Source organism: Mobula birostris, chromosome 23 (genome assembly GCF_030028105.1).
Source record: "Mobula birostris isolate sMobBir1 chromosome 23, sMobBir1.hap1, whole genome shotgun sequence".
Classification (NCBI taxonomy): Eukaryota; Metazoa; Chordata; class Chondrichthyes; order Myliobatiformes; family Myliobatidae; genus Mobula; species Mobula birostris.
Genome location: NC_092392.1, coordinates 7,147,806 through 7,171,110, shown reverse-complemented (window position 1 = coordinate 7,171,110; position 23,305 = coordinate 7,147,806). Strand labels below are relative to the sequence as shown.

Below are 23,305 nucleotides of genomic sequence, written 5' to 3'. Positions count from 1 at the left end.
TTAGACTTCAAGGAATTGCTTTGACCACTTAACTGCTTTTTAGGAGCCATTTCTTCACAGAAACAAAGAGTGCACACACCACAAGTAGCGACCGAACGAGACGCGAGGCGAACAATGCTCAAACGAGTGCTGGAGAACTTCCAGGTTTTTTTTTTGATCCCAATCCGCAGATGCGGAACCCGCTGATACGGAGGGTGACTGTAGGTACCTTTCATAATATCTCAAAGTGCCACTTTGCAAACGAAGGACAATTAAAGGTGAAGATTCCTCCCCCAAAGAAATTTTTGCTCCATTAATGAGATAGCCACACCCAGAATCGACAAGAGTATTTTAATATAAAAGCACATTTATTGTTCTCATATTTTGGAGGAATCCTCTCAAATATGTAGCTAACTTGATTGAGCAAAAAGATTAAAAAGCAAGTAACCAATATGAAGGAAGCTGAAGAGGAATTCTGACATTCAAATTGTGGAGTAGAGCTGTACATATCATTGTGTGAATGAGCTTAAAGAACAGTCAGTTAATTTAAAGTCAAAGGAAGGGAATATGTGTAAAGGAAGCAGGAGAGAATCAGAGTGGCTGTCATGCTAGCAGGTTTCGTCATTTCCTGAAAATTGAAATGACATTAACATTCTAATAGACATGATCTTTGGTCCAAACAATGTGCCTGGCAATTTAAATAAGAGCATGCCAAGAATGAAGCAGTTTTCTGGTTCTTCCCATCTACATTGCCATTCAATGAGATCATAGCTGATCCACTTCAAGACCACATTCCAAACCAAACCCACACTTCAAACGCAAACAACAGGAATTCTGCAGATGCTGGAAATTCAAGCAACACACATAAAAGTTGCTGGTGAACGCAGCAGGCCAGGCAGCATCTCTAGGAAGAGGTGCAGGCGACGTTTCAGGCCGTACTGTCTCATCTTCTAAATTAAATATATTGAAGTAGGATTTTTTGAGCTAATGTACAAAACATTGTGCATCATGTCGAATCAAAAGAAAAATTCTGAAGTGAGTTAACAATGTACTAAAAATTAAAAACCAAAATTGTGAGGCTAAAAAAAATATTCATTCCTTTGTAATTACTACACTAACTTTCCTCAGGTGCAATGTACCTTACCAACTCACCCAATCTGTCAAAGTAGAAAACTGGAGAATCATCTGTTTTCAGTGAATTCATAAGAATAATCTGTCCCCTTCCCCCACCCAACAGTATGGTAGATTTTCAACAGATCAAACCAAAATACAAAATAGCATTCAAGACAAGACAGGAAAATGATAATAGATAAGCACAAATCGGGGGAAGGGCACAGACCATCTTAAAGGCACTGAACATACGTCGGAACTCAGTGCAGTCCACTGTGAAAAACTGGAAAAAATATGAAACCACAGCCACACTGTCCAGATCAGGCCAACCACATCACAGGAGAAGAATGGCACTTGTTAGAGTCTGCTGTGATGCAAAGTCACTCAAAGTGCAACTAGAGATGAAGTTCATGGCTGCACAATCTCTAAGGCACAAAAAAGGGCATTTACTGAAGAGTGGTAAGGAAGCAGCCCTGGCTTTAAAAAAATACGATATCCTTGCCCATAAAGATTTTGCAAAGTGTCACTTAGAAGATACTGTAAAGATATGGAAGGTGGCCTTGTGGTCGAATGAGCTCAACACTGAACTCAACACTGAGTGTTACGTGTGGCGTAAATCTAATTCTGCACACCAGCCAAGTAACACCATCCCTGCTGTAAAGTATGACAGAGTCAGAATCATGCTGTGGAGATACTTTTCAGGATTGATGGGAAAATGAATGCTGCTAAATACAGAGAGATCCTGGGTAAAAACCTGCTAGCTTCTGGCAGAAAGCTTAAACTTGGGAGGAATTTGTCTATAAACATGACAACCACCCAAAGTACACTGCCAGAGCAGCCAAGGGGTAGCTTCAAATGAAGAAAATTGATGTTGAGTGGCCCTATTAAAAGTTCAAACCTTAACCCAATCTAACATCTCTGGCAAGAATCAAGACTGCTGTCCACTGCCGCTCCCCAACGAATCTGTTACAAGGAGGAATGGACAAATCCTGCTTCATCATGTAAATCCTGCTTAAACAATTATCCAAAAGGACTACTGGCAGTAATAGCTGTGAGAAGTATTGAGCAAAGGGAAATGAATACTTCGGAACTACTGACATTCCAGTTTTTGAACTTTTAATTTCTCATACTTCAGTTTCCTCTGTTTTTTTGGCCTCCACTATGAAAATAGGAACATGTGATTATCAAATTAAAATTCCCAGTTAAATTGACCAAAATCCCTGGTTGTAATACTCATTTATATGTGAACAAAGGATTGCGGTCGAAATAATTCCCATATCTGAGAAAAGAAATATTTCTTCAATCCTCAACGACATTCTAAAAATCCAGTATTGTGCCAACCCAAGGAAAATAGCCCCTCAGAATTAACTCTAATTTCCCCACAAATTCCACCTGCTTCAATGAGAGAGCCTGTTGAATCTCTACAGAACAGAAACATATCATATTCAATCTCCATTCAAAGGGCAAGCACCCTATTCCATCTACAGTCTAGTGAACTTTAACTATATCACCACGTTTCCCTACTTTAAAAAGTGAGCAAAGTAGTACTCCGGGTATGGCCAAAAGATAAACGATCATAGCTTGAACTGCTTGCTCTTAAATTCCCCCTTGCTGCAATCATAATCGCTTGCTATACCTGTACATTAAATTCTGAGTTTTGTTTCTAAGAACACCAAATTCCCTCTGTTTTCCTATATTTAATAGATTTGCACTATTTAAAAAAAAGATACATAATTTTATGCAAGGCTCCTTTCACATCATAAAATGTACATGGTTTGTCAAGATAATGTGAATTCAATGCAATTCCAACCCTACAGCTTTATCACTAGATGACAACCTTCATCATTCTGGCTCCTCTACCTCAATTAAACCGTAACAAGATTTCCAAAAAGACTATTCAGCAATGTTCCTTCAGGCAATACCTCAACCACAGAATAATTATAAAGGTGATAAAAATATGACCCAATTCAACAAAATATAAAGGGTTACAAAAGAACAAGTCACGAAGGGCTTGTAACTGCAAAGTTTCTGAAAATGAATAAGACATCTGTCCTATCTCAATTTGCTTGAGAGTACTATCCAATAGAATTTTTGTTAATCGCGTTTACTCAATTTCAGTTTGAATACAGAATAGATTTAAAAATAAACAAAGCAATCTTCGGTTGACAAAAACTCAATTAAGTTAGCTTATACCATCTCATTCTGATTGAATCCAGTTTATAGCACAAACAACATTAGTGTGCAAAGTACTTTATTGTGCACAAAAGATCTGTTCTGCCTACAGACTAAGCAGCAAATTCACAGTAAAGTAATAAAACATAGCAAACAGAGTGTATCAAAGTGGTACACCTTCACAGCGTAAAAACCTTAACGATTGCAAGGGTCAAAATCCAGGATAAATTAGTTGTCCTTTTCATAAATGGACATGCAATTCCCTCTATAACATGCTTGGATCTGCACAGTTCTTTTCCTTATTTCCCAGCTTGATTTTGGTATGGACTTGGCAGTACATCACACTAAGCATCAATAAATAAGGAATAATTGCTCCAATCAGCCATACTTATCAACAATCCCATGATCCTCCCATAACCCTTTTGCCAATCAACTGTCCAGCTCTTGGGTCTATCCCTCCCCCTCCTGCCTTCTCCTATCATTTTGGATCTCCCCCTCCCCCTCCCACTTTCAAATCTCTTACTCACTCTTCCTTCAGTTAGTCCTGACGAAGGGTCTCGGCCCGAAACGTCGACTGCACCTCTTCCTGGAAATGCTGCCTGGCCTGCTGCGTTCACCAGCAACCTTTATGTGTTTTACTTATAATTCCAGCATCTGCAGATTTCCTCATGTTTGACACTTATCAACAATTTCAGAGGCTTAGATCCAGAAAGAAATGAAATCAAAATACAAGTTACCCCAACAAGCTCACTTAACTACATCACAAGATGAACCTAGCATGACTACATTGAACAACATTGAACAGTTTCCAAATTGTCCAATAGATATAAAGCTAATGGTAGTGTAATTGGTGAAAAATGGACCACAGTTCCTCCCAAATGAAACAGTCATAAGTTTTAAGGTCAGAGTTAGCTTTAGCAGCTCTGCATTTTCAATGAGTTACCACATTGTAATGGTCATGTACATTGTGATTCTAAATATAAGAAATTCACAGTATTAAAGGAACAAACTGTTTGACCACATTTAAGGAGGTGGCTTAGGACGATCAATGCACTGACACTCCCTATAGCAGACAGAAGGGAGACCCCTCTGTAATAACCACAATAGTTTGTCTGCTATTTTGAAGATGGTCATAACTACATCCTTGATATCCTCTGCAATATCCTTCTCTATCCAGGTATCAGATCAGGTTGTGAATGTGTCTGAAGGTTTAGAACTTCCACAGAGAAGTCACCTGCTCCTGAGGCATTATCATTTTCCATTTGCTAACTTCCTCTGTGTTCTCAAATAGGTTATCTCTGCTTGAAAAGGGGCAAAGCCTCGAGGTTGCTAAGAGTCAACATATCAACAAATTGATGGACCTTTAGCATTTTCCACCCATCATCCATTGAATGTTGGTCTTCAGGTACCTGTTGAGTGGCTTCTTTTCCAATGCACGGTGGAACTTCTATCCAGGAATGTCTTGATTTTTTGATTAAGTTCCAGGATAGTTCCTAGCTATTCTCATAAAATTATTACTGGTGATCTCTGGTTGAGAATCTTCATGGATGGTCTATGAAGATGAGATGAGCTTTTAGAGTCCTTCAGATTTCCAACATCGATCATATATGGCAGTATTTCTGTTGCTGCTAGGCTGATGGGGGCATGTTACAACAGCCATTGATACCAGTCATGATATAAGTGATGTAAGATGCCATTAAGGTCTTTCAGAAAAGTATAGCACGGGAACTAGCTCTCCTGCCCACAATGTCTGTGTAAACCATAATGCCAATTTTAAAGTTAATACCCGTCTGCAGGTGGTCGACATACCTCAATTCCCTGCTTATCTACATAATGCTGAAGGAACTCAGCAGGCCAGGCACCATCTATAGAAAACAGTCTGGTTGACGTTTCAGCCCAAGACCCTTCGGCAGGACTCACCCGGGCAGCATTCTAATTAACTTCTTCCATGCCCTCTTCAAATCCTCCATATTCTTTCTATAATACAACAACCAGAAACTGCAGACAACACTATAACACGAGGAAATCTGCAGATGCTGGAAATTCAAGCAAAACACATCAAAGTTGCTGGTGAACGCAGCAGGCCAGGCAGCATCTCTAGGAAGAGGTACAGTCGACATTTCAGGCCGAGACCCTTCGTCAGGACCAACTGAAAGAAGAGCTCTTCTTTCAGTTAGTCCTGACGAAGGGTCTCGGCCTGAAATGTCGACTGTACCTCTTCCTAGAGATGCTGCCTGTCAATACTCTAACATGTGCAGGGTTCTCAGTAATATTAACTGTGAAGTTAGCTTTTAACTGCTAATTATAAAATGGCTTCTCAAGTGTTATAATGAAATGGCTTCTTTGTAATGTTCACTATCAGGTAATGTTCTCTGTAGCTGAAATGTTTGGGTTATAATTATAGATAATGGAGAAACTAACCAATGGAAGCTATGTTATTCTATCTGTATGTGTGGGAACCTGGGTCAGTGCGCAGGCTTTACAGGAGGAGAACCGAAGAGAAAGGACGTGCTGGACGCGCTCTGGTCGACCACTGTGGTTGATCCCAGGTGGCGGGTTGAGGAGGTCGGAGGAGATTGAATAGTGGAACAAAGACCCCGTTAATTGAGCTCCAACGGTTGTGCACGAAGTGGTTGAACTCTGATAAGTTTAGTGCCTTTTACTTTCCTTTTATATTGTATCCCTCTTAATTACATAGTTCCAGTAAGATTTATAAAGTGTGATCTGTAAATCGTACATTGTGCTGTCGGATATTTGATGGGTGAGTTTGTACCAGGGTGCATTACACAGCAACTATGCAAACGTGAGACATGGTTTGGGCAGGCGGACAGGGCTTCCCCTAGATAAACACGAGCCGATAGCTACAACATGACTTCCTGACTTGAGACCCTGACAAATACTATCTGCTATATTTACCACTACGTGCCACTTTCAGGAATCTATAAATCTGCACACCAAGATCCCTCTGTACATCAGTAACCCAAAAGATGGCTTAGATAATACTTAGAATAGCTAAATTCGCAAGGAACCATTTACAAGGCTATGGGAAAGGAAATCCAAGTGGCTAATCAGTAACTGGTTCAAACAACGGGCATAGACAACCACATGGGTCATTTTGTGGGATTATGATTCTGTGTTGGATGACTAATAGCATTAACAATACATTTCAAAGAGCTTTAACATGTAAGTGGAAAAGCAGAACCACATGAGATGTAGCAGTGCATACTACAGATGACACATTACCAACCATTTAAAAAGATAGTGCAGGATATACTTATCCGTGGATTGAGCAAAGTGGTTTGTCCTGTATGCTAGAGAATATTGGCCCCAAGTGCATGGAAGAACAGGCCATAAGGAAAAGAAAGGTCAGGAGTCAGTACTTAGTGAGCCAGATACCAACCGGTCATGATTTCCAACTTATCAGACTGAGTTATCCCAGTTTCATAATACCATTTTCTCTCAGGTCCCCGATCTTTAAAAATCCCAGTTTTTCAGCAACAAGTTTTGGTACTGTCATTGCAAACTTTACTACTGCTAAAACAATTTTTATCTTTGTTCTAAGTTACTCAAGATCCAAGAGTCACCGCTGCTTAAAAAGACCAACTAACTTATCACATTCTACAATTCCTTTGTGTGCCCATGGTCCTTTCTATCTTCTACCCTCACATCCTTCGTCCACTTGGTACTCTCCACATACTTCTTTGTTTGGCTGTCACTGATCCACTCTATAATTGCCCCCTAACCAGAAAAGATGTCCACTCCAAGGGGAAAACAGCTCCTCGCCATGTGCTTCTTAAAGTTGATTGCACCCATTATTAGGGCTATGGCTGACTGCAAGGCGGCAACTTTTATTTCATGGGAAATATTCTACTACCTCAATTCAAACTTGTATGGTGGTAGTGGGTCTGTTCCCTTAAAAGTCGAGTAATTCTTCTTCTCAAAGCAATTCATTTGGTTTACTCTTTCACACATGACTTAAAATCTTTGCTTTCACGTCAAGTTAACTCATCTTTGCTGCTTTCTTATATCAAGCTAGATTCAGGGAATTAATCTCGTGAATGATTTCAACCACCTCAACTTCTATTCTCCTTCACAAATACAAAGCCCTCCTTTATTCTCTGCAGTTAAACTGTCTTCAGATTTTTCTGGCCACCTTCTAGAACTTGCCACTTGACATCACTGACATCAACAAAATCCATCATGATCAGTTCTTACTCCCCTTCCTCCATTCAACTTTTCACATCTATGTCAGAGCAAAGTAATTTCCCCTCAACTGAAACCATTCTAAGACAGCTGAATGGTAATAACCGTTTATTGGGAACACGAAGCATGACCAAGTTCTGCTCTTCATGTCGTAACCTGTTACCCATTTATTGTTATCCTTGTTACCCCTGGCCTTGTCAACATCTCACTAAATAATTCTCACAGCCCGTCCATCCTCCTCAACATTAGTTTATTGAACAAAGACCATCGTCCCTCCATCTATGTTACCTATATCATCAGTTCAAACTTCATCAGTTCAAACTTTTGCTGGTATTCCCCCTTATAAATCTCATTTTAATCTCTCCTATTTTGCTGTGTCAGAACTTATCAAATCCATGGAACATAGCTGCTGAACCCTTATAGATCAGTCAGTCAGTGGGCGCCGTCCCGAATCCGGGGTTGGCGGCTATGCACCTCCATCTTCTTCCATCTTGCGACAGCACCGAGTACAGCCTCTCCTCCAGTTTGTTCTCACTGGCTGCCTTGGCACCGCCCACCGCGGCCCCCGCCGAACTCAAGCCCGAGGCCAGATTGGCCTCCGGCCGTGGCCGCTTCTTCGAGCTCAGCCCTTCCTTAGGCGGAGGCATTGCGCAGGTCCAGGTACACGGTGCAGCACCCAAGTTCATCACGTCTCTTCTAACCAGGTGCATAGCATAGAATTCGTAGATACACGGCAATCTCTTCCACGGAGGATGGCCGCTGGCTCACAAGGAGCTCATCCGCCCTTCATCAGGTCTTGTTTTTTTTCCCTCTTCTAAGTCCTGCTGGGCGTCCTCACCAGACTAAGTCCGGTGGGGGAGCCAGCCCAAGTCGCCAACCACTCAACCACGGCCCCCAGCCAAGCGCCAGACACCCGCCCCCCACCGAATCGCTCCCGAGTGTCCAGCGCCCGACTGAAAACCATGGTCGTGCGGCCAGCAACCAAACCGGAACTCCTATAGATACAAACCCACAACAGCAATAATGAAAAAAAGCCTTATCAAAGTCAAAGGCATCCTGAATTAGTGGACATTAAGGAATAGTTCCTTACAGCCATTTCCAAGCCATTTAGTGTTATTTATAAGACCACATTTTTGAAACTCACTTCTTCATTGGTCATAATCCCCATTGTGAAAAGCACAAAACTCTGTGCAATTGTAGGAAAACATCACTTTTCCCATTCCACCTATTAGGCACACTCCCACAACACCAACTTTAGACAAATATTTTAATCATGTCATTTAATCAAAATCATTTAACATTCAATGTCCCTTTTATAAAAACAACTATGGTAACATTTTATTCTCTACTCTTGTTATTGTTTTAACTTGTGCTACCTCAGTGCACTGCTGTAACCAATTATTGTTGTAATATATGAGCAGTATGCAAGACAAGTTTTTCATTGTACCTCGGTGCAAGTGACAATAATAAACTAATTTCTCAATTTACATGTTCTTTAGAAATAAAGTAAAATGTAGATTCCAATACATCAGCATTGATGGCTTTGAACTCAGGTTATTTCTGGATTACCAACATCATTACCAGTTCACTAATTCAAAGCTGCTTCTGCCACCTTGTGGCAACTGAATGATACACACACATTTTTTAATCTAATCATTTTATTCAGTAACCCTGACAGTAATTCATCAAATTCTTGCATTTTGAGAGGTTGACAGTCACAGTGAAAACATTCACATCTGCACAAAAAGCATGTTGTGTTATTAAGGAAAATGGCTCTAAATGTTTAATTACAGCATGTATTTGTAAGAACAAATAACATATATAAGGCGCACTGCCATATTGCAGGTACTGCACCCCCCACAATAAGAAACCAATCTAATCTCTATCCACGCAATGTTCAAAATACTAATGTTAGGTTACCCCTGAATTATGCCACTCTGTGCAATAGAAGCCATCCTTACAATTCAATACGTATCTTTATACGTATATTAAGCGTATCTTTATTTCTCCAACATGACTGGCATCTGTTCCAGAAGTTCGGTGCCCAAAATTAGACACCACACTCTACATGAATCAACAATAAGCTTCACAAAATTGCATCACTGTCACTCCTTGGTAATCCAAGCAAGGGAAAAATATTAATGCCTTTACTTTTCCTGTTCCTACACAATGTGTTTCAGATCAAAGGAAGACTCCTCAATCCGAAATTACCTAATTTTTGCTCCATCACCCTTTCTGTATAACTGTCTGTAACTTCTGCCCATTCCCACATTAAAGTAGCTCCAAATTCAAGAAAGGATAGACAAGAAACAGATCACTTTTCCAGATGAAAGTGAGGGGAGTTTGCTTAAAAATAACCTCAAGTGGAAGGATCACCAAAAACATTGAACTGAAGTTTATACACTATATCTCAATTGTTTTTATAGCAAATCATCATTACCAGAATACTTTGCACATCCATACTCACATCATTCTACCGATGTGCAGTACAGAGCATCCTAACAAGCTGCATCACTGCTTGGTACGGAAACTGCACTGTGACAGACAGGATGCCTCTACAAGGGTAATCACAACTGCCCAACACATTACTGGCATGAGTCTGCCCACCATCAAGGACATAGATACAGAAAGATGCTGGAAAAGGGCCAGTACCATTATGCTCATGGTCTATCTATCAGAGTTCCATCGATCAGCGAGGAGATTACATAGCACCACACCAGCACCACCAAAATCAAACAGTTAACTTTTCCCAAGCAGTAGGGCTGATCAATACCTCCACCCATTAACTCCACTTCTTTATTATTTCTTGTCAGTCAACTTGCGTATAGCCCAGCATCACTTTATGGACATACAATCAATGTAAACGAGCTATCCTATTTATATTTATTGTTTATGATTGTTATTGTGTTCTTTACCCTTTGTACTTTTTACGTGCTGCATTGGATCTGGAGTAACAATTATTTTGTTCTCCTTACACTTGTGTACAGGAAATGACATTAAACTATCTTGACTCTCATGCTACAGGCAGCCAATGAACACTGTCCACATCCAAACTGTAGCCAATCAAACTGCACAAATAGGATGAGCAATGGATCAATGATTCTTTTTCCACTTGGCACCAACCTACAACATCCTCCAATGTTTTCTGTTTATATCAGTAATAATGAGTTCAAGGAAAAATCAAGTACCCATTTTTAAATACAACCAGAGTAACTTAACTTTCTATTTTGAATCAACCAAATAACACTTTTTCTTGCAAAAGCCTTGGGAGTATGACAGAACCAGTGTCATCTGGAGGGGTGTTGGATAATGTTATTCACCACAGTTGGAAAGTGCAGATTGGCAAAACACCTCAATTCAGCTTTCATAATTTACCCCAGCAAATCCAGGCCATATTTTGTGATGAAATCATCACTGCCTGCTGTTCAAACAAAAATATTCAGTGTCATCAGCTGCTTCAAATGATAAAAAAATCCCCTTGCCAAGACAAACAGCTGATGACACTGCATATTTTTGTTTAAACAGTAAGCATTGATGAGTTTGTCACTGCAAATGACTTTTGAGGAGTGACAGCAATACTGACACATACACAGGAGCAAGCAATGGATCACAAAGTGAATGCAATTTCTCTGGAGTCAGAGCCCATCTACTCACTGAAAGGTGCACCACAATCAAGAATAAATTATTTATGAGAACACCAACACAGAATACACAAATCTCAATTGATATAAATCAACAATGGAAAAGAAATACCAGCACTCTTTGAACCTACTCAAACACAGAAAATGATGCACTAATGAATCCAACTTATTTCCTTTCATCAGTTACATCCTAGTCAAATTAATACCAACTCAATCAGTGTAGTTTATCATCTGACACCTCATCATTTTTTAACATAACTTAATGGAAATATTGCTTATAAGTTTGACATTTCCAGTTTTAAAGACGGCAATAATAAATACGCAGCTATGCATATTGGGAAAATCCTGGCACTACATTTAGTAACAATCTGAGCTGTGCACAATAAGCTTGCAACCTACACAGCGTCAAACATGAATCTATGCCAGCAATCCTGCTATGAAGACGTAGCGAAATTATCTTTAACTGCATTGGATGGTAAAGAGAGATGGAATTCAAAGTGAATTAAAGCAGTTAATACTGAACAACCAAGTATTTAGAGCTATTACTCTCTAAAAAATAGTTGTCAGTGAGTGATAGGTTTCCTTCTCTGTTCATTAGAGGTTGTAAATTAATTTAAATACAATTTTAATACTTAAACAAAATACCTTTCACCAAGTGGCCTGAAATAATGCATCTGTTGCCTTTGAGATATTGCAACTACAATGATACTGCAACATTAATATTTTATTTCCAAATTCACTCCCCATTTAGCAAATAGTCTATTCCTTCCACCAAAGTGCATGACCATACAGTTCTGCACACTGTTTTCCATCTGTTACTTTGTCCATTCTTTTAATCAGTCTCAGCCTTTCTGCAGACTTACTGTTTCCACAACACTGCCTGCTCCTCCACCTATCTTTATATCATCGGCAAACATTGACACAAAGCCATCCATTCAAACACCCAGATCATTGACATACAACATGACCCAAAATTGACCACTGCAGAACACCACTGGCCACCAGCAGTCAACCACAAAAGCCTCACCCCTCCTTATTTCCACTAGGTTCTTTCTGCCAGTCAGCCAATCGGCTGTCCATGCCGTTATCTTTCCTGTAATGCCACGGGCACTTGCCTTGCTTAGCAGTCTCATGTGCAGCACCTTGTCAAAGGCCTTCTGAAAATCCAAGTAAACATCCACTACCTCTCCTTTGTCTATCAACAAGCCTGTTATCTCCTCAAAGAATTCCAATAGATTTGTCAGGCAAGATTTCTCCTGAAGGAAACCATGCGGACTTCAGCCTATTTTATCATATGTCTCCACGTACCCCAAATCCTCATCCTGAATAATGGATTCTCACACCTTGCCACCAACTGGATGCTTGTCTTAAGGATGAACTGATCTGTATCTTCCAAATTACTCCCAGATACTGCAAGAAATTCAGCTCTGAATGCAACCTGGATGACAGTGCCATGCTGCAAACTTGAATAGCACACTGGAGGTGGGCAGTCCAGATCATCATGTTGTTATGGCTACAGTAAAGTCTCAAACAACTATATTTCTTCACTGTCGAATTTTGCACTCAGAATGAAAACTCATGGTGTTACATTTCATAGAATTTTGTCTTGCATTTGAGCAAATTACGATTCAGTACCCTAAACAAAAACCAGGCCATAATGCTGCTCCACAATTTCAATCAAGATATGCATAAATTAAATTTCTGTATTAATGCATATTTCTAAAAACAATAAAACACTGCATTTTTAATTATGCAGTGCATTAATTTGGAGTGATTGTGCATGCTTATTCCGCTTAGCAAACTATACACAAAACCTCCCTGCACCACACCCCAATGTCTTTTGTTCATGCACAAGATTGGTAAATTTATCTGTAGGATAGTAGAGATAAAGGATAAAGAATAAGACAGGAGTTGCTGCTGTCGCTCATTCTTTCATGTATGTGGTTGCATTAAAAACTCCAACAATACTTATGAATTAGGACAATTCTTTTTTAGGCTTACCTTTTTGCCAATCAACTTCTTCCTCAGAAATTCTCGGGCCTCAAACATGTAAGGAATATCATAAAGAGGTCGCAGTTTCTTACGGTCCTAAGGATGAAATAAAAGCAAAATTGTTTCATGTAGTGTAAAAGATAAAGAGCACGCGAATAACTTGCTTGTTAAAAGAAGCAAAAACCAAACGGCCAGGTAAAATGCATCTGCTATAATTTTGAATGGATTTTTACCCTTCGGATCTCATTAAAAATATGGCCTCTTTACTGCTTTAAAGTCATTGTTCAACAGAAATGCAGCAAGCGTTATTTATTTGATTTACTTTAAAACCACAAAGTTTCATTATTAATTACAAGCATCTTTGCATGCTTGCCAATCTTGAAAGATCCTTTTGCTTGTTTATACATCGAATATTCACTTTTGTACATTTCATGTTGCTTTTAATGTGCTGGAAGTAGTTCAGAGACTATTTATTGGACCAGTACTGAACTAGTTGGCAGATTGGTTCACAAGAAAAGGTTAGACACATCAGGCATACATCTGCTGAAGATGGGAAGAATGAGAGGGAACCTAATTGAAACACAAGATCCAGAGAGGTCTAGATGGAATAAAAAAAGAGAATATTTAATCTAAAATTACAACTCACTTTTAACAAAAATAGGTTGCCCATTTAAAACACTTAAAAGATTTTTTTCCACTGCATGATTAATCTTTTGATTACATATTCATTAACTTTGACCATCTTACACAGACAGTCCAAGTTACAATCAAATCATCTATATATGCTCCCAATTCATTACAACCCTATGTTTAATGGGGGAGCAAACAAAATTAGTAATATTAAACAGGATGAAAGATTGATATGACAGAAATAATTTAAAACAAATAGTCTTTTATTTAGTATAAAACTTGAATGGCCAAACATATTTCAAAGTCAATTTAGAAAGTACATACATGTCGCCATATCCAACCTTGAGATTCATTTTCTTACAGGCATTTACAGGAAAATAAATAAAATAGAATTTATGAAAATATATACCTAAACAAAAACAGTTAAACAATCAAAGTTGCAAATAAAATAATTAAATAATATTGATGACAAGAATTGTAAAGTTCTTGAAAATGAGTCTGTAGGTTTTGGACTAAGTTCAGAGTTGAGGTGAGAAAAGCAATCCATGCTGGTTCAGGAGCCTGATAGTTGTAGGGTAATAACTGTTCCTGAACCTGGTGGTGTGGGATCCAAGGTTCACATACTTACTGCCCAATAGAAGTGAAAAGAGAGCATGGTCTGGATGGTAGGGGTCCTTTGATGATTGATGCTGTGTTCCTGTGGCAGTGCTCCCTGTAAGTGTCCTCAATGGAGGACAGAGTTTGTGGTGGACTGAGCTACTCCACCACTTTCTGTAGGCTTTTCCTTAAGATTTTCAGATCATGCAATTCAGAGGTGGAAAAACCAGAACTAATGCATTGTTATATGCAAGCGTTCTAAAACAATGCAAGTCGGACTATGGGAGTAGCAAAGTAGCCCCACTGGATGAAAGGATCCAACATAAAGTCGATCATATCAGAATAACAACCACTGGACTCAAATAGTAGCCATGCAGCATGCAGTTATTTGGAACAAGAGAAGCCGAAACACCACTAATAATTTTTCAAAATTTGTTTTAAAAACAGAAATACAAATGTATTAATGGAAGACAACAATATTACTACCATCTGAAGACTATTTACCCATGTATGGGGCAAACTTCATGGTGGATGGGGTACTGGAAAGACAAAGAGGGAATGTGGCTTTTATTAAGCACCTTTTACTTTTTAAGAAACCAAAAATGCTTAATTATTTTAAAGTGGAATGACAGTTATAACGCATACAAATACACAATTCAATTGCGTCCAAAATTCTACAAACTTCAATGAGAAACAATACCAAAAGTTACAACCACAAAACTGAACAATTCTCCCAATTTGCCTCTGTCAACAAATAAGCGGTCTTTTCTATATTTATCCAAGAATCAATTGCAGTAATGATGACTGTGACAAACATTGATTAAGACACCAAGGACACTCAATTTCAGTATTATGTTTAAGAGAAGAACCATAGCCAGACTACTCGATAATTTGGCAAGAGGATATCACTCAGTACGGGGCACAAATTCTGAACAGAGATACAAGTGCAAACAAACATTTAACCCCCCCCCCCCCCGATATTCTCCACCTCATCTCTGACAAGCGTGAGGTACTCACGATGTTCCTCTTCCTTTGAATTAGTTTAATGTTTTGAAGGTTAAAAACATAATACTGACGAAGTATTTTCAAAACAAACACGAGACAGCAATCAACCTATTGAAGGGCAGCAAGATGTTCAAACTAAAAAGCCAATGAGGAGCGGCGAGTAAAAAAAATACAGCCCAACACATGCAGAGATCATCCAGTTAAAAAAACAAAAGCAGTAAACACAAGAATTCAGCGTTCGTGACTGAGTACCAGGTGACAATTATCATTAAAAAAAAAGAAATAGTTGGCTTCATTGGAAAGATTGGCATGTTTGATTCCAGAAGAGATAACTGGGTCATGTATACTGAGCTAAAGGAACAGTGTTTTAAAGCAAATGAAATAGCCAGTGAGAATCAAGTACCAATTTCACTGAGTGCATAGGGTTTGCTTCAAAGTTTGACTGCTCCAACAAAACCATCTAAAATGAGCTTTGCTGATAATGTGAAAGTGATGAAGGAATACTTAAAACTGAAATCATTGTTGATGGCAGAACATTTAGGTTTCCTAAGCAGAAGCAAAAAGAATGGGAGTTAATTTCAGCATACGAGGCTGAATTGAAGACATTGTCTGAGCATTCTCAGTTCGGAAACAAGGAAATCTGCAGATGCTAGAAATCCAAGCAACACACACAAAATGTTGGAGAAACTCAGCAGGCCAGGTTGCAGCTACGGAAAAAAGCATAGTCGACGTTTTTGGCAAGACTCTTTGGCAGGATAGGAGAAAAGAAGATGAGGTGTAGATTTAAAGAGTGGGGGAGGGAACAGAGAAACACAAGATGATGGGTAAATGAAAGAGATGTCCTCCTTTTTCAAAGAAAGGAGCTTCCCTTCCTCCACCATCAACGCTGCCCTCACCACATCTCTTCCATTTCACACACATCTGTTCTTACCCCATCCTCCCACTGCCATACCAGGGATATGGTTCTTTTTCTTCTTCCCTACCATCCCACAAGCCTCCGCATCCAGCACATAATTCTCCAGAATGTCTGCCACCTCCAACTGGATCCCATCACCAAGCACATCTTCCCCCAACGACGACTTTTTCTTTCCGCAGGGTCGCCCCTACGTGACTCCCTTTGTCCATTCCTCCCCAATGATCTCCCTCCTTATCCTTGCAAGCAGAACAAGTGTTACACCTGCCCCTACACCACCTCCCTCACTACCAATCAGGGCCACAAAAAGTCCTTCAAAGTGAGACAAGACTTCACCTTTAAGTCTGTTGGGGCCACATACTGCGTGCAGTGCTCCCGGTGTGGCCTCCTGAATATCAGTGAGACTCAACATACACAGGAAAACTGTTTTGCCGAGCATTTACACTCCCTCCAGAAGAAGCGTATTCACCCAACAATCGCCCATTTTAATTCCACTTCCAATTCCGATATGTCAACCCATGGCCTCCTCTACTGTCACAATCAGGTTGGAGGAACAACACCTTGTATTCCGTCTTGGTAGCCTCCAACCTGATGTTATGAACATCGATTTCTCAAAGTTCCAGTAATGACCCTCCCCTCTCCTTCACCATTCCCCACTCCCTTTTACCTCTCTCATCTTATCTCCTTGCCTGCCCATTGCCTCCCCGGTGCTCCTCCCCACCCCCCGCCTTCTCTCTCTTCCATGGCTTTCTGTTCGCTCCAATCAGACTCACTCTTCTCCAGCCCTGTATCTCTTTCACCAATTCCACCCCCCCCCCACTCAGTTTCACCTATCATCTTGTGGTTCTTTCCCCTCTCCCCCACATTTTAAGTCTACTTATCTTTTTTTCTCCGGTCCTGCCAAAGGGTCTCAGCCCGAAACCAGCTGTACTTTTCTCTATAGATGCTACCTGTTCTGCTGAGTTCCTCCAGCATTTTGTGTGTGTTGTCAGTTTGGTGTGGACTTAGTGATGCACTGAGAGGTTGTTTAGTTTGTGGAGTCTTACAAGAGAGCATTCAAAAAGGACTCCTAACTGAAGTACAACTTACACTTAAAAGAGTAGTTGAAATTGCTGTTTCAATGGAAGCCACAGAGATGCAACTGAGTTGCAGTCAGGAATGAAAGTGAGTGTGAACAAAATTGCAGTGTCCAGACAGAGGCTGCCCTGGCTCAACAAATTGTGTTATCAGTGTGGCAAAGGCTCACATACACCATACTAAAACAGATTTAAAGATGAAACTTGAAGAAAATGCAACAAAGTAGGACACTTAAAAGGAGCATGTTGGGCAAACTAAATAAATGGACTCAGAAGGAAGAGAAACAGATTTTTTTAAAAATGCCAACTTGCATTTTCAAAAACAGCACTAATCTGCATACTGTTGATGAAAAAATATGATAATGAGTGACACAGGGCTGAATAGGCTTGAGATTAACAATGTGAAAATTAACAAATTTCAAGCAATATAGCTTATGCCAGAAGTGAACTGCAAATTAATTAAAACGTAATTGGACACTGCTTCAGCTGTTTCAAAGCCAGGACCAACAGGCTCTGAGACAGCTTGTTCCACCAGGCCATGATACTGATTTGAGTGTATTCCATGTTACATTGACTGTTCTATTTATTATAAATTACTATGATTACATATTGCACATTTAGCCAGAGATGTAACAAAGATTTTTACTCCTCATGTACGTGAAGGATGTAAGAAATAAAGTCAATTCAATTCATTCTACAGAATTATTTTGAACGGCATTTCAAAGATACTGAACTAAAGCTTGCAGATATCCAACTAAGAACTTATGCTGGAGAAAAAATAACTCCTGTGGGATTGACGTTCACGACAGTAAGCCACATTGAGCTTATATGCGGTAAAAAAATCGAAGGATCAACATTGGGGAGGCACAAGTGGCTGAAACAACTACAGCTTAGTTTGAGATCCATCCACCATTTGCATGCCACATCCCCTACAATAAAGTCAACTGAAAGCAAATTAAAAAAGGTATCGAATGAGATGTCACAAACACGAGGAAATCTGCAGATGCTGGAAATTCAAGCAACACACACATCAAAGTTGCTGGTGAACGCAGCAGGCCAGGCAGCATCTCTAGGAAGAGATACAGTTGATGTTTGGGGCCGAGACCCTTCATCAGGACTAACTGAAAGAAGAGATAGTAAGAGATTTGAAAGTGGGAGGGGGAGAGGGAGATCCAAAATGATAGGAGAAGACAGGAGGAGAAGGGATGGAGCTAAGAGCTGGAAAGTTGATTGGCAAAAGGGATACAAGGAATGATGTCACAACTGTCTCTATGCTAAACACCATGAATCATTGCCCACCAGAGAATAAATAGGTGTCTGTGCCTCTGGTTGGACAAATTATTGAACCAAGGAAGCCCCTGCTGCTCAGCAAAACTGAAAGTGACAAAAGCAGTAGTCCAACTATTACAGTTTTGTAGGCAATATATCTGAGAAAGCTTTGTACGTTAATCAGGCAGCTACTTGTGAAATGTGACTTGGTTTTAAGCTGGAAGGGAGTTCAAGGAGTTTCAGGAAGTTGTAAACATTCGGCTTTTGTGAGTACAAAGAACCAAAATCTACTCTGTGTACATTAAGGTAATTTCATGAACTTCATGAGACAAAAAGCCACTTGTAAAAGTAGAAGCAAGAACCACATACCATGCTCGAGTGAGTAAGGAAGAGTGAGTAAGAGATTTGAAAGTGGGAGGGGGAGGAGGAGATCCAAAATGATAGGAGAAGACAGGAGGGGGAGGGATGGAGCCAAGAGCTGGACAGGTGATCGGCAAAGGGGATATGAGAAGATCATGGGACAGGAGGCTTGGGGAGAAAGACAAGCGGGGGGACGACGACCCAGAGGATGGGTAAGGGGTATAGTCAGAGGGACAGAGGGAGAAAAAGGAGAGAGACAGAAAGAATGTGTGTATAAAAATAAATAACAGATGGGGTACGAGGGGGAGGTGGGGCATTAGTGGAAGTTAGAGAAGTCGATGTTCATGCCATCAGGTTGGAGGCTACCCAGACGGAATATAAGGTGTTGTTCCTCCAACCTGAGTGTGGCTTCATCTTTACAGTAGAGGAGGCCGTGGATAGACATGTCAGAATGGGAATGGGATGTGGAATTAAAATGTGTGACCACTGGGAGATCCTGCTTTCTCTGGCGGACAGAGCGTAGGTGTTCAGCAAAGCGGTCTCCCAGACTGCGTCGGGCTCGCCAATATATAGAAGGCCACATCGGGAGCACCGGACGCAGTATATCACCCCAGCCGACTCACAGGTGAAGTGTCACCTCACCTGGAAGGACTCTCTGGGGCCCTGAATAGGTGGTAAGGGAGGAAGTGTAAGGGCATGTGTAGCACTTGTTCCGCTTACAAGAATAAGTGCCAGGAGGGAGTTCAGTGGGGAGGGATGGGGGGGACGAATGGACAAGGGAGTCGTCCAGGAGGGAGATCAGTGGGACGAATGGACAAGGGAGTCGTCCAGGAGGGAGATCAGTGGGGAGGGATGGGGGTGATAAATGGACAAGGGAGTCGTCCAGACCTCCTGTCCCATGATCCTCTCATATCCCCTTTGCCAGTCACCTGTCCAGCTCTTGGCTCCATCCCTTCCCCTCCTGTCTTCTCCTGTCATTTTGGATCTCCCCCTCCCCCTCTCAAATCTCTTACTAACTCTTCCTTCAGTTAGTCCTGACGAAGGGTCTCGGTCTGAAACGTCAACTGTACCTCTTCCTAGAGATGCTGCCTGGCCTGCTGCATTCACCAGCAACTTTGATGTGCGTTGCTTGAATTTCCAGCATCTGCAGAATTCCTGTTGTTTGTTGTTTGCTGTTATTTTCTAGATGGGTAGGCTAAACAAATTGTAGCTAGACAACGTTTCCATCCTGTGATGCAACTTTTTAGTCACAATGGTAGAAGAAATTGTTTAAAAATTAATACCAACTATCCAACCGCTTTTTCCAAATAAGATCCTGTGTTTTGGTTTCAAAGTGAAGCACCTCACCTATTGTATGAAGGGAAAAATTATGAGCTAAACGAGTTCCATGGAAAACTCAAGAAAATGTGTTTTAATTTGACCAGATATAATGAGATACAGGCACTTCTAGAACTGTTGTTATTCATTAATAGTCCAGATTTTTAGTAATAATATTAAATTTAAAATATACGCAGCTTCCCATATTAACTAGCATTTTAAATCGCATTAAACAGTACAATTTACTAGTAGATTCTTTCCATACGTTAATGTGATGCCTTGCACTGCTTCAGAGATCGATTTGGAAATGACAGCCTTTAGTTACAACATTGCCAGATAGAGGCATTACTACTTAAAAGTTATTACTTGTGCTCCAATTATGCATTTGGGTTCATCGAGATTTAGCAAGGAGAAAACATGATTGCAAGTAGATATAGAACCAAAAGGCAGGTAAAACGTTAATGACTCATTGTAGTAGTTACCGTAAATTGTTCCAGTGAACACAATTGCAGAAATCAAATAGATTTCCTTCCCAGTGCTTAACCCTCAACCTTCTACGCTCCAAAGAATAACTGTAACTTGGGTAATGAAACCCATATAACATTCTAGTAAATGTTCTCTGTACTCTCTATTTTGTTGACATCTTGCAGTGCAAGACATATTTGCTGTGAGCAGTCTTGCTGCTGAGTGGCTGAAATAGAATGAACATTCCAAAGACATAGGGATTCTGCTATGACTCTACATGTCCGAACATCACTGACGGCTTACTGAGTTTAAGCTTCGGTAATTAAAGGACTTTAGAGAGGTAGTAGACTATACTGCTAGATAGATAGATATATAGATAGACAGACAGACAGACAGATAGAACCATAGAAACTACAGCACAGAAACAGGCCCTTTGGCCCTTCTTGGCTGTGCCGAACCATTTTCTGCCTAGTCCCACTGACCTGCACACGGACCATATCCCTCCATACACCTCCCATCCATGTATCTGTCCAATTTATTCTTAAATGTTAAAAAAGAACCCGCATTTACCACCTCGTCTGGCAGCTCATTCCATACTCCCACCACTCTTTGTGTGAAGAAGCCCCCCCTAAAGTTCCCTTTATACTTTTCCCCCCTCACCCTTAACCCATGTCCTCTGGTTATTTTCTCCCCTTGCCTCAGTGGAAAAAGCCTGCTTGCATTCACTCTATCTATACCCATCATAATTTTATGTACCTCTATCAAATCTCCCCTCATTCTTCTACGCTCCAGGGAATAAAGTCCTAACCTATTCAACCTTTCTCTGTAACTGAGTTTCTCAAGTCCTGGCAACATCCTTGTAAACCTTCTCTGCACTCTTTCAACCTTATTTATATCCTTCCTGTAACTTGGTGACCAAAACTGAACACAATACTCCAGATTCAGCCTCACCGATGCCTTATACAACCTCATCATAACATTCCAGCTCTTATACTCAATACTTCGATTAATAAAGGCCAATGTACCAAAAGCTCTCTTTACAACCCTATCTACCTGTGACGACACTTCTAGGGAATTTTGTATCTGTATTCCCAGATCCCTCTGTTCCACTGCACTCCTCAGTGCCTTACCATTAACCCTGTATGTTCTACCTTGGTTTGTCCTTCCAACGTGCAATACCTCACACTTGTCAGTATTAAACTCCATCTGCCATTTTTCAGCCCACTTTTCCAGCTGGTCCAAGTCCCTCTGCAGACTCTGAAAACCTTTCCAATCTTTGTATCATCAGCAAACTTGCTGGTCCAATTTACCACATTATCATCCAGATCATTGATATAGATGACAAATAGCAATGGACCCAGCACTGATCCCTGTGGCACACCACTAGTCACAGGCCTCCACTCAGAGAAGCAATTCTCTACCACCACTCTCTGGCTTCTTCCATCGAGCCAATGTCTAATCCAATTTACCACCTCCCCATGTATACCTAGCGACTGAATTTTCCTAACTAACCTCCCATGCGGGACCTTGTCAAAGGCCTTACTGAAGTCCATGTAGACAATATCCACTGCCTTCCCTTCATCCACTTTCCTGGTAACCTCCTCGAAAAACTCCAACAGATTGGTCAAACATGACCTACCACGCACAAAGCCATGTTGACTCTCCCTAATAAGCCACTGTCTATCCAAATGCTTGTAGATTCTGTCTCTTAGTACTCCCTCCAATAACTTACCTACTACCGACGTTAAACTCACTGGCCTATAATTTCCCGGATTACTTTTCGATCCTTTTTTAAACAACGGAACAACATGAGCCACTCTCCAATCCTCCAGCACTTCACCTGTAGACAGCGACATTTTAAGTATTTCTGCCAGGGCCCCCGCAATTTCAACACTAGTCTCCTTCAAGGTCCGAGGGAACACCCTGTCAGGTCCCGGGGATTTATCCACTTTAATTTTCCTCAAGACAGCAAGCACCTCCTCCTTTTCAATCTGTACAGTTTCCATGGTCTCACTACTTGATTCCCTCAATTCCATAGATTTCATGCCAGCTTCCTTAGTAAATACAGACGCAAAAAACCTATTTAAGATCTCCCCCATTTCCTTTGGTTCCGCACAAAGCCGACCACTCTGATCTTCAAGAGGACCAATTTTATCCCTTACAATCCTTTTGCTCTTAATATACTTGTAAAAGCTCTTTGGATTATCCTTCACTTTGACTGCCAAGGCAACCTCATGTCTCCTTTTTGCCCTCCTGATTTCTTTCTTAAGTATTTTCTTGCACTTCTTATACTCCTCAAGCACCTGATTTACCCCCTGTTTCCTATACATTTCATACAACTCCCTCTTCTTCTTTATCAGAGTTGCAATATCCCTTGAGAACCAAGGTTCCTTATTCCTATTCAATTTGCCTTTAATCCTGACAGGAACGTACAAACTCTGCACTCTCAAAATTTCCCCTTTGAAGGTTTCCCACCTACCAATCACATCTTTGCCAGAGAACAACCTGTCCCAATCCACGCTTTTTGGATCCTTTCTCATTTCTTCAAATTTGGCCTTCTTCCAGTTCAGAACCTC

The 23,305-nt window shown here is 40.6% G+C and overlaps 1 protein-coding gene across 1 annotated transcript in view; it reads right to left on the bottom strand.

Moving 5' to 3' along the window:
- Positions 1 to 23,305, bottom strand: part of snd1 (staphylococcal nuclease and tudor domain containing 1) — a 919,733-nt gene that overhangs the window by 782,933 nt on the left and 113,495 nt on the right. The window contains exon 11 of the mRNA XM_072241822.1: positions 13,107 to 13,193. Coding sequence (XP_072097923.1) covers positions 13,107 to 13,193 — 87 coding nt within the window. The remainder of the gene's footprint in view (positions 1 to 13,106; positions 13,194 to 23,305) is intronic.